The sequence below is a fragment of the Mus musculus genome, chromosome 15, assembly GCF_000001635.26.
Source record: "Mus musculus strain C57BL/6J chromosome 15, GRCm38.p6 C57BL/6J".
Taxonomy (NCBI): Eukaryota; Metazoa; Chordata; class Mammalia; order Rodentia; family Muridae; genus Mus; species Mus musculus.
In genome coordinates this window covers 25665128-25681453 of record NC_000081.6, presented here as the reverse complement: position 1 = coordinate 25681453, position 16326 = coordinate 25665128, and the positions used below count along the sequence as shown (strand labels likewise).

General features: G+C 47.7%; 1 protein-coding gene across 1 annotated transcript in view; it reads right to left on the bottom strand.

The window, feature by feature from the left end:
• The window catches only part of Myo10 (myosin X), a 191124-nt gene that overhangs the window by 132220 nt on the left and 42578 nt on the right, over nt 1-16326 (bottom strand). Inside the window, exon 2 of the mRNA NM_019472.2 lies at nt 14930-15028. Coding sequence (NP_062345.2) covers nt 14930-15028 — 99 coding nt within the window. The remainder of the gene's footprint in view (nt 1-14929; nt 15029-16326) is intronic.

The window sequence follows — 16326 nt, the reverse complement described above, 5'->3', positions numbered from 1 at the left end:
CTTACAAATGACATCCTAAAACTCAGAAGGCACACGTGACTGTGGGTCATGTGGTTGCTGAGAAAGATCAGGCTGTCGCATCTCCTTACAGTAACCCTTTGACACTACTCAAGCAGGAGAACCTAGAGTCTGTAGTAAATTCAGAGGTATACAGATGTTTGTGTGTGTGCGTGTGGAAGCCTGAGGCTAATATCAGAGTCACCCTGGATCTCTTCTCCAGCCTAGTCCTTTGAGGCAAGGACTCCTGATCAGACCCATGGCTTTCACTGCAGCTACATCATGGAGACTACATTCTTGGTGCCCTTCCTCTCCGCCTTCCTAAGCTGTAATTACAGGCTGCCGTGCCGACCCAGCACGTGCGTGGCTCTGGGAGTCCAAATCCTAGGCCTAATGTCTATGCTTTAACCAGGCCCCAGAGCCTACGTTTAAAAAATACGATACTCTACATTAGCAAATTAACTGGTCACTGTGTGTCTCTGTGTGGAGGAATGAACAAGAACTTCCCCCGTAAGCTTGGTTATCTCGTCTGATTCTCAGTCTGTGGTGCAATGTGGAGAGGTCACAGGAGGTTATAAGGTTAGAAGCCTTGCTGGAGGAAATACATCCCTGGGAGTAGACATCTCCCCACTTCTCATTCTCTCTCTGCTTACACTTGCCAGTGAGAATGTGAGCCCTTAGCTTCCGCCTCCAGCCACCATCCCTGCCATTTGTCATACTCCCCTGCTAGGATGGACCACAGGACTGTCAGTCCAAATAAACTCCCCTCTCTACACTGCCTTGGCCCTGGTGCTTTACCACACAGCCACAGAAAACTAACCAATTCACTCCGCATGTCACGGAGAAAGCCATTCTCTCCTACAGACGAGCTACCAGTAGCACGCTCTCCTGCTTAGGCAGAAGAGGCAGGAGAAGGGTCCCCGGAGACCCTTGGTGTTTATCTATGGCTTCAGAACTCGCCAGACAGGAAGGAAGGCAGCTGTTCATTCTCAGAGGCTGTCTGTCACACCACGGGCTGCCAACACACTGTGCACTGCACTTGAGATCCTGGTGTCAGTCTCCCTTGGATGTCAGCTAGCCCTCTTCTCTTCTCCAGGGTGAGGAAAGCATCCGCTCCCGACACTGAGTGATAGCATTCACATCAGGCCTCTTGGAGAAACTCCTAGCTGTGCCCACTCAGCTTCCCTCATGCCAGGCTTCTTCCACAGCGCCCACTCTCCAGACCTTACTGATCTGTCGGTCGTCTTAGAGGTAGGAGAAAGTGCTGCCGTTTTCTCAGACACGAGACTATATATTGCATTTGGGAGGCAGAGACAAGAGGGAACCAGTGTCAAGGGAATAAGGTGGAAGCCACGCCCTGGCCCTCTGCACACATGAGCATGTGTGTTTCTATCTACACACATCCATGCACATATAGCACACACCCATACACACAGCTATCATACAAAGATCTTTTAAAAGACAAGCTATTTCTTTCTAGGTCAGACCATAGCTCAAGCTTATGACTATTATTAATGAATCAAATCCTAGGTGCTAAAATATGGCTGTAGACACTTTTGCTCTTTTTTCCTAAAAGCCACATCTGCAAACTATTTTAGGATCTCTGTCTGAGCTAGCAATGAGCCGATGATGTGGAATGTGACCATGCCTTTCCTTGGGCTATAGGACTTATTTTCCTTGTGGTATTTACATCTCTGCAAAGAGCATCCCAAACTGGGCACCCAAACCACGCCTGGAGTTTCAGATGTTCACTTCTTGGGATGCCGACATCCCAAGCTCACTTTTGCTGCCTCCAGCAAACTTTGTTTACTGTTTTCCAAGGAACGGTGATTACAAATGAATGGTGCAAAACAAGAGACGAGTTAGAATAAACGTTTAAAATGAGCTATGTTCAAGTTCTCATTATAAATACATTATATGCATCTTTTAAATGAGATATGTTCAGATATATCGGGGTCGGGGTGGGGGGCGGACCAGGTAATGCTAGAGTTGAAACAGCAGCAAGGTGAACCTCCCTGGTACCTCCACTGAAGACAGAAACTGGGTTAATGGGCCAGGATTTGCCATCTACAAGGGAACTGGCAGCACTCCTGGGAGGCGTGGTCCCTTTCGAGTTCTTGGTTACAAAAGCTCCCTGAAACAGGACAGCATATGTTCCAATCCATTGTCACAGGAGTGGCTGTCTGGGCTCAGCCAGTTTACATCTGTCATTAGCTCTATTTGCAAGAGCAAAAGCAGATGCCTGGATCAAGAGACCATGAACTCTGCCTAGGCAGAAAGATGGGTCTATTTCAGAACAGAGGATCATTCCAGGAGTCTGAGATACTTGCTCAATTCTCCAGGGTGAGCTACCCTGTTACTCTCTCCGGAAGACTCCGAAATGGCATTAATTATTGCAAAATCACTCCGTGAACCACTTGGTACATCCAAACAGCAGCTCCCTTAAAGAACACCCCCTAAAATACAATTTCTGCATTAGGAAACTTTAAAACAGCTTTGCGCTGAACCTCCAAAATCAGGGCTGAAGTTTTATGTCAGATTGCAAAAGTCTCCTCTAAAGTCTTTAAAAAAAAAAAAAACCCTTTGGGGCTGTTCTTTAAATCAGAAACTCACGTGGTATAATCAAAATCACCTAACATATCAACCATGGTGCAAACTGCAGACATTTCATCTTCAACAAGCTCGTGAAAAATGTATCCACAGGGATAGTTTAAAACCAAATTCCAAAGAAAGGCCTCTTCAAAAGGCGCCTTTCTCGGAACGTTTTAAAGGTATCCAGGAATCGTTCCAGTAAAGCAAGAGGGGAGGGAGTCTGAGCCTAGGGTGGGGACTCTGGACCTCAGGCAAGGGTGGGGTGAGTGGGTGGACATTGTTCTTGCTCATTGGGATCCTGGGGTTCTGACCAGAGGAGGAGACAGGAGGGATGGAGCCCCACTCTGGAGGGACAGTTCTGTACATTTCCCCTTCCAGAGCTTCATTCACTTCCCCTGCCTGCTCTCCTGGCTTTACCTGTGGTTCTTTAACACCAGGTGGCACGAAGAACTAGATGATTACATCACGGCAGGCATGGGGCTCACAGAGGGTGAACGGGAGGCCAGCCTGGGCTACACTGTAAGAGGCTACCTCAAAATGAGCACCACAAAGCGGAAAGCTAGCTTCAGACACAAAGCTACCCTCGGGAGTTCTGACTGAGGCTTCCAAAAGGAGAGAGAACCCGTCTCCTCCTCCAGCCTTAGCGCCTCACTGGCAAAAGGAGCGCCTTGAGTGCCTCACGTGGCACCTGGTGAGCTAACACCAGAGGGGCTGCTTTTGTAATTATAAGCACCAGGGTCAAGATTTATACAGCAACTCGTGGGTGTTTGTAAGCACAACTGGCCTGTTTTGTAAATAGAAAAAGGAGGCATAAATCTTCCTCGGAAACGTGCTAGGCTGGAATCCACACACCCCGCAGACTTCTCCCACTTTCGCTCCTACTGGGCGTGGCTCTCCATCAAGTCCTGGAGGGGGAATGTCACAGACTGAATCCCTGGCTGACATTAACTCCGAAAAACCGTGATCTCCGGGTCTCAATCGTTCCGGACACAACAGTGTCAAGGAGGACTCCTCTGTGCTGCAGCAGTTGATGGGGAGTTGATGGCCTATGAGTGACCACCTTTGTCTTTAGAGAACAGGTATGGTGAGAACGATGATGTGGGGGTACTAACTCCCCAACCTGTCATGCCCTACAACTGTGCTTTCAAAGTGTGGCTTCCAAATCAGGAACGTGCAGAGCACGTGCTCCGGTGCCACTTAATGAATCAGGAAGGGCCAGCGGAAGCCCAGGACCCAGTGGCTCACAGCTTCCCATCAAAGTCTGGCTCTTACTCAGTTCTAAGAGCACTCGGTCAGGGGAAAGCAAAGGGTTTTGTTTGTTTTTAACTAAATTTTATCTAATGTGTGTGTGCCAAGGCACCATACCACATATATGTAGGCCAGAGGACAACTTTCAAGTGTGGGTTCACATGGGTCATAGAGATCAAATTCAGGTTGTTGGGCTTGGTATCGGGTCCGTAATCACTGAGCCATGTCCTCTGCCCAGGGAACACAAGTCTTGTCTCAGACCACTCATCATCTTAGCCAAGGCATTTTTCCCTCATAAGAAAATGGAAGAAGAGGAGAGGAGAGGAGAGGAGAGGAGAGGAGAGGAGAGGAGAGGAGAGGAGAGGAGAGGAGAGGAGAGGAGAGGAGAGGAGAGGAGAGAGAAGAAGGCAGTTTTACAATGACTGGATGTACTAGCATCCTATTAGAGTTCCCAGATTCACTCAGGCTGGTGGGCAATCCTGGACTCAAGACATATTCCTGGCTTCCCAAGCAGGGAGGCAGCATCATTGGGAATAGCTCCATGGCCCAGAATCACATTTAGATCACTCTCTGAGTGATTCAGGCTGGGAACCCCTGAAAGCCCCTGCAGCCTAAATATTGTACCAGAAGTGACCGCAAACCATGATCTTCTATGGTCATCTAAGATGAGGCTGGCAAAGGATTCCTGTGATGGGCCAGGAGACAATGTGTCGGGCTTTTTAGCTGTGTCCTGGCCCCGCTGCAGTGTGAACGCCCCTGCAGACCGCAAGCCGAGGAGTGGCCAGCATCTTGTTCCAATAGAAGAGTATTAAGCCTCAATTCCACATAATTGCATGACATTAACTAGTCTTCTTTTGACTTCTTCCAAACATTTAACAGTCTGAAAGACACTCTCAGCTTCTAGGCTGTTCACAATGCGGCTATGGATGAGGGCTGAGCTCGCTGCCCCCGTTCAGTCAAATGTGGGAGAGAGTATGCATTTGGTTCAGTAATGCTGTCTTCTTGGCATAGGTCCCTTCGACACAAACAGCTGCGTTCACAAAAGCTACATGCCACATCTTTAGAAGCTCAAGGTTTAATCATGTGCAATAAATAACATATACAGCCCTGATGGCCACAGAAACATAGACTAAGCCTGCAGGGACCTCAGGAAGGTCAGTCCATCAGAAGCGGCCACCGGTTTTGTTTCTTAAATGCCCGTTAGGTTGATGGCAGCAAGACAATCAGAGAGTTGAAAACGGGCCCCAGTTTGAATGTAACGTGTTCTCACAGAAGCTGCGGGGCAAGCATCTGGGAGGCATGGGCTTCCTGCTTGCTTCGCCTTGGCAGCTGGCCCTCTCCCTGTACTCCTAGCCAGCCTGCACTGGGAAAAAAACAAGCCAGCCTCTGTCTGCTCAAGATGCTACAACGGATTATCATTGACAACTGAAATGCATTTCTCACCATGCTAGAAGCTGAACTATGAACATGAAGGCAGTGGCAGCTCCCACATCTGGCAAGGGATGCTTCTGTGTTTTAGATGGTGCTTTCTTCTTGTTACACCCCCCCCCCCCCATGATGGGTGAGGCAAGGAAGCTCACATACGCCTCATACCTCAGGACACTAATTCCATTTAGGATTCCTAAAGGCCTTGTTTCCAGGATGCATCACATTGTGGGGGCAGGGGGGATAGAATCTCAACACAAGAACTACAGGAGCATGCCCTTTTAGAAGACACTGCAGCCACCTCCCAGCCCCCAGAGCTCTCCTTTGCTGGGCAGCTCCAAGGCCTTCCCCTTCCATCTAGCCCCAAACTCTCCCCCTCTCTCTCCTTGAGGCAAACGGAGGGAAAACTACTCTCAGCAACATCAGTATAAGTCAACTGACTGCCACTGCTGGCTGGGCAAGCACAATCCAGCCAAGCATCGAGGGGACACGGGAGATGTCGGGAAGTGGGGACGGTTACACCAATTTTACAGCATAAGCCCTGCCAATGAGCTCATGGGAACGGGAAAGAAAGACAAGGGATGGGCGTGGAGAAACAGGTCAGAGGTCAGGAGCATTGGCTGCTCTCGCACAGGGCCTGGGTTCCATTCCCACTTGGCTGCTCACAACCATTTAGAATGCCGGTTTCAGGAATATGATGCCCTCTTCTGGCCTCTGCAGGCACATACACACATACGCACATACACACATACAAGCATGCTACACATGTATACACTTATATACACTTCGTGCTTCAGCGAAGGGAGAGAATGAGGAGTAGGGAAGTCAGCAAGATAAGCACAGGCCTCATCAGGATCGGCACGGGGTGTGGATGACAGCTGTCCTGCCATCGATGGCAAGCGTGATCTCCTAGACCGGAGGAAGGCCAACTTCCTCATCGCTAACACATGTTGGGTGGGATGTTCAGTGTTACCAAATTACAGAATCTAGAACCACTTGGAGATTGTGGGAGTGGCTAGAGAAGCTTGTTCTGACAGCATGACCGGAGGGAGGAAGATTCACCCGCTACAGGGGATGCCACTTCCTGGCTGGGATCCTGGACTGAGGAAAGAGAGGGAATGAAGAGGCCAAATGCATCCAACCTGCTGCTTCCTCACTCACTGTGGGTGCAATGGAACTACATACACACTTCAGGTTTTGACGTCTCTGCCCTGGCTGCCTGCCCCTCGAGCTGTTAGAGAAACACTTTCTCCCTTAAGTTGCTTTTGCGTCTGAGTGGGTTTTTTTTTCACAGTCACAGGAAAAGAAATAAAGACAGCTGGTCCAAGCCTTCCCTGTGCGGTGGTCTGGGCACTGAGACACCATGAACAGATTGGTTGTGCACCACTATGGTCCTGGCAAGACGAGATCGAGAGGCAGTATCACTGAATTCCTCTCACCCACGCGCAGTGCCAATCCCGACCAGGCCTTGCCCTTACAGACCATGGAAAGCACACAGCTGAGTGTGGCACAGATGGCTCCCTTTCTCCCTCCCTGCCTCTCTCGGGTGGAGGGAAGACAATCAGGAAGAACAAGATTCTTTCCACTCACCGCCGAGGCATCCTGGGATGGAATTCTGAGGACAGTTAGAGTCAGAAGCAGGCAACGGAAGACTTCACCACCATCCTGCCTTCTATTCTAGCGCATTATAGATTTCAGAACAGGTCTTTGTGGACAGACTAGATAATCAATTAGCCATGGATACCACGAGTCCTTGGAAAATCTTGTTCCAAATAACAGGCTTATAAATTAATTTCTGGACTGGAATGCAATTCATTCGCAGACAGATAGCCTCCTGAATTTAACAAAGTTCTTCTGCTTATTCTATTGAATCCCACACAGCACTAAACAATGCTGTGTCTAATTCCCATAGATAATTTCTGAGTGGATTATGATCCAAATAAGGTCTCTGAGTACACTTCTCACAAGCTGATATGCATAACAAAGATATATTGCTTATTTAAATATCCACATAAAAAGAAAGTTTGATTTGGTTGGTTTTCTGTCGCATTTCTATCGGTCGTAAATTGCAGCCTACTCTAAGCTTAGCATCTATCATTACTTGGCTGATTGGTTCAACATCCGTGGGTACCAAGAATACAAGAGAACAGCCCAATTACTTTCGAATATATGAGCAATTTAATTTGCTGATTTAACCCTTAAACTGAATGCAGTGATGGAGGTCACTGTTGCCAGACATCAGACATCAGATCAGTGCCCTAAGCACTAGTCCTGCAAGGCCAGAGACTACCTGGTTGGTTACAGGAAAGAGCTGTGTGTACAACAGACTTATGTGGGAACAAAGAGAAAGCTGCTGAGAGCTGAGGCTGCATCCTGTAAGTCAGCAAAGATGAGGGGGAGGGGGGAGGGGCACAGGCGAGAGGAATGTCTACTGCAGATAAAAAGACCCCATCCATAGGACTGGGGAAAGGGGTGTGGCCGTGGATTCATAAAGGAAACGCAGGTCATGGTTTCAGCACCCCCCCTCCCCCCAAAGCCTGATCCAAGGTAGAGGCTATCTGCCTTCTCTTCAGTAGTGTGTGTTCAATCCAGTCTTCACTCAGGCCAGGAAACACTGCTACCAGACACCTCATCACAGATGCTTGGGGAGAGGCTGGCCGGGCAAAAGCCTTGTTCTGGAAGACAAGGACCAGAATAAAGAGGATGCCAAAGCCACTCAAGCTAAATTCAGCTAAGTGGGCAGGGAAAGCAGTCCCAGATGTCAGGGAGGCCCATCTAATAGAAACAGACAAGGGAACAGGAAGGATGCCTGGCAGGCTAGGGTCTACAGCACGGGGGCATGGCCCACACGCCTTGGCACCATAACATGGCTGAAAATGTTTGTCACTAGAAATAGCTTCCTGCTTCAATGTGGCTGCTGAAGTTTACAGATCAGCAATTTCTGGGTTCTATTACTACAAACTTAAAAAAAAAGATTTCGAATAAAACTCAATACCTACTCACTACCCCCATATAAAAAATTATATTTAAAAAATATAATTTATATGTTTCTGGAGTCTATCAGATGAAACAATTCCCTCAAAAGAAGACTCCCTGCCATACTGTCATCTCATTCTGACCCTCTGAATATATGTGAGTGATTTACACACTTCCTGGGTAGAACTTAGGTGGTGACCTCCTCATTCTGACTCTTGTACCTCCTGCTCTTGTGTCTGCTGCTTTCGGTCTTTGAAGACTGAAACCATCACGGCTAAGAGCACTGACTGCTCTTCCAGAGGTCCTGAGTTCAATTCTCAGCAACCACATGGTGACTCACAGCCATCTGTAATGGGATCTGACGCCCTCTTCTGGTGTGTCTGAAGACAGATACAGTGTACTCAAACACATAAAATAAATAAGTAAATCTTAAAAAAAAAAAAAGAAGGACTGAGAATGTTGGGCTTGTGAGATGGCTCAGTCAGAAAAGACTACCTGAATTTGATCCCCAAGACTGATTGACTCTTACAAGATGTCTTCTGACTCACACACACCACACACACCACACACAGACACACAGACACTTGGAACATGTAAAAGATTTAGAACTGTTTGGCCACAGTCCCATTGCTTGGGAGGCTAAGGCAAGAAGACCACTTGATTCAAGCGTTCCGGAGCCGGTGACCTGACTCAGGGTAAGTTAAGGTGTTTCCACTGCGGTTCAGATTCTCAGCACACAGGTAAAGAGCCTCGTGCAAAGACAGAACAGCTATCTATTTTGAACAACTATCTGTCGCTTGTCACTAGGAGGCTCTCCTTTCTTCTTACGTGCAGGATGGCTCTGCAGCCCACCCACCCCAACAGGCACAGCACGAAGCCCGAGCTGGTCAGTGTGCCAAGCAGACCTACTTGAGACCATCAAAGTCCCCACACTATAGTCCAGAGTCAGGTCCAAAGCCATCTCTCTTTTGTCTTTCAAACAAGAATATTTCAAAATTAAGAATTTCATACAGGCATCTGTGTGTCTGATTAAACTCACCCCAGCTATCCTGTCTTCTCCACACATATTTTTCCTCTCAACTTAATGTGCTCTCTCATTTTCTTTTTCTAGAGCTGCCATGTCCACACAGTGCAGCCTGCATGTGCATGGCGGGGGCGGGGGGGGGGGGGGAACTAGTGGGGCACGGGTAGTCTCTGAGGGGCCATATCACTGAAGAGAACCGCTCCTCCCCCACCCACCATCTTTCAGTTGCCAGTAGCTTCTCAGATGGGAGTGGGGTTCATGGGCCCCTCATCTGTCCATGCTGGGATCTGGGCTATAAAACTATGTCTCCCAGAATCACTCCAAAAAAAAAAAAATGGCTGTGTGTGTACATGTGTCTATGTGTCATTGGATGTCAAACCCACAGCCCTTAACATGCTAATAAGCAAGCACTCCCCACCTCCACTAACTATTCTCTATCACTAGCGTCATTATTATTTTTTTAATGTGCCCAACAAGAGCAACGTAGCTTTAAAATGCACGGCACAAGGGGCTGCGGCTTACTACCAGGCCCAAAGTTTTGCTTCAGATGTTAAAAGTTTTAGACAGATGTAGTGAAGAGGGCTGCACCACGACGTGTGTGAGACGGCCACTAAGCGCGGTTAGAACGGGATGTTTCACGTAGCACATATAAACACATAAAGAAACACGCCAAAAAAAAAAAAAAACACACACACACACCAAAGACACAGAACAGAAGACAGGTCGAGTTCCAGTCCGAAAAGAAAAACCTCAACATGCATCCGTTCATTTTCCTCCCAGCTTACACTTGGACACTGTAATCATGGCACACCCTTCAGCCAGCCACCCACTAGAAAAGGTGCAAGGCAGGTTTGTAGCTGCTAGCGACAATGATATACAGGCAGGCTGTGCTACAGACCTACAGGCTGTACAGGGTCAGGGCTAAGCTTTGCCTCCCAGCTGGAATGCAAAACAAATGAAAATAAAGCAAAACAAACAAACAAACAAACCCACCCTTTTATTTTGGTGAATGTCACTGTAAGCTAGCCAAAAAAAAAAAAAATCTTATCTTTAAATCATACACAGATCAATAATCTAAAAGAGCAAGGAAAACAAGGAGCCATTTCGTGGTATTAGGCTGAATCACAAATCCACTGGTGTGCAAGTCCTTTTGACCCCTACACTGAGCAATTGCATTGCACATGGTTTAACCGAATCCACGGGGTGCTTCCATTGGAAGCCACAGCTTCAGTCCAAGGACCTCCAAGACCTGAAGGGTTACACAGAGCTAACCTGCAACTGACGCTCTGTTCTGTTCCTCTTGAGTAAGAAATAGGAAAGCCGTCCTTGATATAACTGAAAATGTTTCCCTCTCCATACAGGGTGGCGAGCATTTAAAAACAAGGGAGGAAGGGCCAGAAAATACATACGCAGGAAAGCAAACTAACTCCTGAGGAGACAGCTCGGGGCACAGCATCCTTGCTTTACCATCACCAAGACCTGAGTTCCACCCCCAGAACCAAGCAAAATCAGACAGATGTGGTGGGGGGTCCTTGTAAGCCGGAACTGGAGAGGCAAAGCCAGATCGAGCCATGGGGTCATTGTCCTGTCTGCCCACGCTACTTGGCAGTTACTGACCAACAAGCGTTCTCGGCCTCAAATGAAGTGTATGGCTTCTGACATACAACACTTGATGTTGTCTTCTGTCCTCCATGTGGAGTGTACAACACACACACACACACAATTTTAAAACTATACATAAGCCAGGGAACTCCAGCTGAGCTAGATGAGATCACTAGAAGCTTACTTCTCAATCTCAGCATTTGGGTTTTCCAGTCATGGCATCCTAATGATACAATTTACAATTTCACTTTGATAGCACAGATGTGGTTCATAAACTCCTTTTCCTCCAGCTTCTTAAGTCAGGCTATTTCCTGGCAAGCCTCCCCCCCCCCCCACACCCCACAATTCAATACCTAGCAGTTCTTGTCAGGCTACCTAGAAGTGGGGTGGGGGTTGGGTGGGGAGGACGATGACATACCAGCTGCCGCTCCCTACTTCCCATCCCAGCAATAAAAGAAGTCGGTCCATGACATCGCATCCTCTCGTGCTGCAGACTCTACCATGACAGCTGCCTTGCCAGACAGCCGCCCCAGCAAGTGAAGTCTAGAATGCAGTCTCCTGGCAGTCAACCGCACGGGCGTTCCTGAGCTTGAGAGATGATAGCTCAGCTTAAGTGTCAACGGCCTGCACAGTCCCTTCTGACTTCTGACCACTGAGTTCTAGTTGTCCAGTTCCCAGTGACTTGCAGGGCTAGCTTTGCTATAGGACAGAGTCTGGGCTGCTCCACTGTTCAGGTCCAGCATTCAACAGGCCTGGTGAGATCTCTCCGGGAGCCAGGAATGTGCTCAGACACTTATTTTGTGGAGCAGCAGGACTAAGTGGCCCAAAGCTACCCATGTTCACAAGATGTACAAAGGACATAAAACATTTGTAAACGAGAGGAAGTCAAGAGAATGTGTCAGGAGGGGCGGGCAACAAAGAAGTAGCTAGGGTGGAAGAGAGCAAAGACAAAAAAGAATCAAAACAACCTTAAATGGAAAGTCACTACACTAATTAGCTCATTCATATGTTTCGCAGAATTAGGTCCACGGCATTAACTACAACAGGTCAAACTAGAAGGTCAGACAAAATCAGGTTAGAGCTGGTTCAGTGGGAGGTGGGATTATTAGTAATTAGTGTGACTGGAAGAAGTCTTTGTCAGGGGATAGAGACAACTCCAAAGAACCTAATGGCTTTTACTGAAGGGTTATTAACGTGAGATAGCCTGTGAAAGCCAATCTAATTACACTTGTCAGAAAGAGACAGAAGAGATGGAAGAGGGCAGGGGCTTATAGGGTTTCTGCTGATTAGACTCCTAGCCAGTAAATATTAGGAGACCCAGAATAAAGAGAAAGCAGACAGAAAATCACCGCAACCCTCGCACAGAGCCATCGCTTTGATGAAGTTGACTGAAGTGAATCAAACCACCTCGCCTTAACATACAGTTAGGTAAGCTGATACACTGTAGGCTAGTTGAAAGCCATGAAATTACGCATTCTCTAAACAGAATATTTTCTCTAAACAGATAAAATATTTCCATCTCCTCAAGTGAAAAATCTAATTTAGAATGTACTTCTCAATTCCCTGGAGGGTGCCTGGTGACTGTCAGTACACCTGCGGGCTCTTGAAAAGACAAAGCTCAGTGAGTCTCAGTCTCTCTCTCTCTCTCTCTCTCTCTCTCTCTCTCTCTCTCTCTCTCTCTCTCTCTCGTCTTAGCTACGTCTGCACTCTGAAGAAACAGCAAAGCTTCCTGAAAACTCACAAACTGTCCAGAGATTACTGTCCAAGAAGTAAATTGGGGTGGTTTGAAAAGAAATGCCCCCCAGAGGCTCTGGTGTTCTGAACACTTGTTCCCAGTTGGTTACCAGTTTAGGGGAACCCTGGAACTTTTAGGAGGGCACAGGAGGAGCCATGTCACTGGGGTCAGGTGAACCTTGAGAGTTTATAGCTTCCCCTACGTGTACTTTGCTCCTTCAATTTTGGGCTTGTGGTTGGATGTGTGAGCATCTGGGCTGAGCGCTGCTTCGCCAGCCTCTGCCAGTTCTTGAGCTAAGCCTGAACCTGTTCTTTGAGTGGTCCTCACATTTCTCACAGCGGGAACCCTGCAATTCCTACCCAAATCACCAAGCTAATCATATGTGTTATATTCGGAGTGCCGGACTGGATAACGTAAACCATACACTCAGTGACCAAGGGAAGATGTGGAGGTCAGGATTCTGTGTTGCTTTTGAATTTAGGTTCATATTAGTCCACTCCAGCCCTTGCTAAGCCCACATTCTATAAATACTGTCAAGGGTGACCTGAACACCCAGCTCCACTCTCCACCACTGAGAGCCATCTAATCACCAGGGCCAGCAGTGTACTCCTGTGGCACAGACTGTGACCATAATGCACAGCAACAGCGGTCCTGTTGGGAGCCGCTGCCACGCAAGCAAAGCGCAACTAGAAACGAAACATCAAGGGCATTGTCCTGAGTGCAACAAGCTAGTCTCAGGGCAGCCGCGGTATGATGCCGCTCCTATAAAGTATTTGCCAAAATCACTGGCAAAAGAAGTAAAGCTACTTACCAGATAGCAGACATGGGAAGAAGGTGTGTGTGTGTGTGTGCGTGCGTGTGTGCGTCTCCTCTAAAGCAGCAATGCTGTGGGACAAAGAAGTTATGAAGATCGGCCTTGGAATGTGAGTCTATGTAACCACTGAAGTACACAAAGGTCAGTGGGTAAGCTGCAAAGGCTAAAATCACGTGCTTTGCTTTGCTTTGTGTGCACATGTGTGTCTGTCTGTGTGCACACCATGTATGTGGGGTGCTCAAGAGGCCAGAAGAGGGCACTGGATTCCCCGGAGTTGGAGTTACAGGTGGTGGTAAGCCACCTTCCATGGCTCCTGGCATGCAAATTCTGGTCTTCCTTAGAACATCACATACTCTTAACCACTGAGCCTTCTCGCCAGGAGCCCGTGCTGCACGTCTTCAGCATGGTTTTCTTTTTATGTTTAAAAGGATAAATAAATAAAATCAATCCAGATTTGGACTCAAAACAAAACTAAAAAGAAAAGAATGCTAATAACGTTTATTCTATAGTGCTTTCTGGAACATATTTATGCTAGTGGCATGCTGTTTACCGTTTTCCCTTTTCATATCCTCTAGAGAAGAGCTGACGGGGTCTGAAAGGAGCCGAGTGCTCATCTGGGGAAGGTGGGAGGGGAAGCTAGACTCTAATAGAGAAACAAAACACTCCGACCGTCCTTTCAGGTAAAGTACACTTTGGGAGATAACTGGGCCTCCACTCCAGCAGCATAGCTGACGGATCACAGTACACCACCAGAGGCTGGGGAAGTGGCAACATCCATGCTGCAGACAGCCGTGAGGTATATGGTCTCTCTGTCCCCTCCCCAGGTAACAAATCCACCTGGAAAATGACAGTCCATCTGGGACTCCCAAGTGAGACAGAAAGAACCTTTTAGCCTCACAAACTATGTGTGTGTGTGTGGGGGGGGAATATTGCTGGTGTTTTTAAAAGCAACTGTCTGCAGTGCTTGGTCTTTCTATCCTGACCACACAGAAGACACCAAGGAAGTTTAAGGGTTTCAAGAGAAAATGGCATGAAAAAACAATCACTAAGTATTGATCTTCTGAGCTTTTCTTATAGATCCAATCAGGCACGCCCCATCTTTCAACCCAAAACATAACAATGTTGTATGTCAAGTTCTCAACCAAGAACCACGAAACCAAGTTAGAAAAATGTTGGGAAACACTCCCATAACACTATACATTAACATTTCAATGCTGTGTTGGGCCATATGCCTAGCTCTCCTTGAGGTAGAAAAGGTACCCAGGAAAGAAAGAAATCTGGGTCCTTCTACTTCACACGACTGGGACATTTGCTGTTCTCCCTCTGCAAGGATGGTGGCATAACCACCATAAACATTCTGCACGCTATGCCCCCCTGAGCTCTGGGTTATCAGTTAGAAAAATGAACGAGAGGGAGTCAGGTGGAGTGTGCTGGTCTATATGAATGCCTGCGTGGGGGAACTGCAAGTGCCCATGGGTGAAGTCGACTTCAGGAAGCAGCAGGGACTTGTTCTTACCTGCCCATAGTCTGTCTGGAAGACCACGACGCCTTCTGCACAGGAATTTACAGTACTCGGAAAATGCTGGCCATTTTCTCTTAGCCAGACCCGTGCTCCCTGGACAGAAAAGAAAATTTAACGATGAGTTTAAACGGCATTCTGTCATAAAACACCACTCTCAACATCACCATGACTCCTATATGGCGGTAAAAGGCTACTGCAGGGCCTGGAGACAGGGCTTGACAGGGAAGACTGCTCTTCTAGAGGACAGAGGTACAATTCCCTGCACCCAGAAGGCAACACACAACCTTTTGTTCCAGGGGATCTGATGCCCTCTTCTGGCTTCTGTGAGCATCAGACACATGGCACACAGACATCTTTTGGGCCAAACACCCACACAGATAAAAATATATATAAATAAAGAAGCAAATGTCTTTCTCGAGCAAGCAAAGGTGTAACCTTCTGAGAACATTATCTATAGCCTTCTTCACCCCCCCTGCATGTGACAAGTCCCACCAGGCAGACAAAGAGGAGGGCACCCCACATCCCTACTGGACACATAACCAGACCAGATGATCTCAGCTGGCTCTTGGCACCCAGTAGGCAGGCACTGTCCATCGCCCCTGCGTTACAGGAGAAAGAGGCTTTGGGTGCCTTGTCTAACACACTGAGAGCGCAGGCTTCAGGAGCCACAGCCTGACCCAGGCTGATGCTTGGTGCTATCTGGTGCCCCCACTTCCCTGGTGATGCTTCACCTATAACTGCTTAAGGGACTTTAGCCCACTCCACTGCCACTGTTTGCACTAAAACGCATAAGAAAGATCTTCAGAAGAGGGACTAAATTTCCCAATAGATAGGAGAACTTAGTCTGCTGCTATGAACTTTCCTAGGAACTCACTAGACAGCTAGGAAGCTGCAGCTCAGACAGCTTCAGCGTAAGGAGCTTAGGTTTTAACAATGGACATACTCTTTTTACCCTCATCTCCCTTCCATTTTTTGTCCCCCCCCCCCAAAACCAATGATCGGTTGCTTAAGCAGTGACCCAGGGAGGTCACAAATCAGCCTTCCAATTCCTCTCTCTTTAAAAACAAAGATTTTTAATGACACATGACATGTGTATGTGCAATGATGTGAATGTGCCCAAGAGAAGAAGGGGTCAGCTCTCCTCCAGCTCTAGTTACAGGACTGGTTGTGGGCCTCCTGAAGTAGGCGCTGGGAACAGAACTTGGGTTATACATATAACATGTGTACGACCTTCTCATTCCTAAAAAGGAAAATCTACAAGATGTAGGTTTGACTGACTTCTTCCCTCATACAGATAGAATGTGATTTAAGAACCGCCAGGCAAGTCCAAAAGCCTTTGTGGGGACCAGTATCTCCAGGACCCTAGACAAGTCAGCCGGGGGCTACCAAGC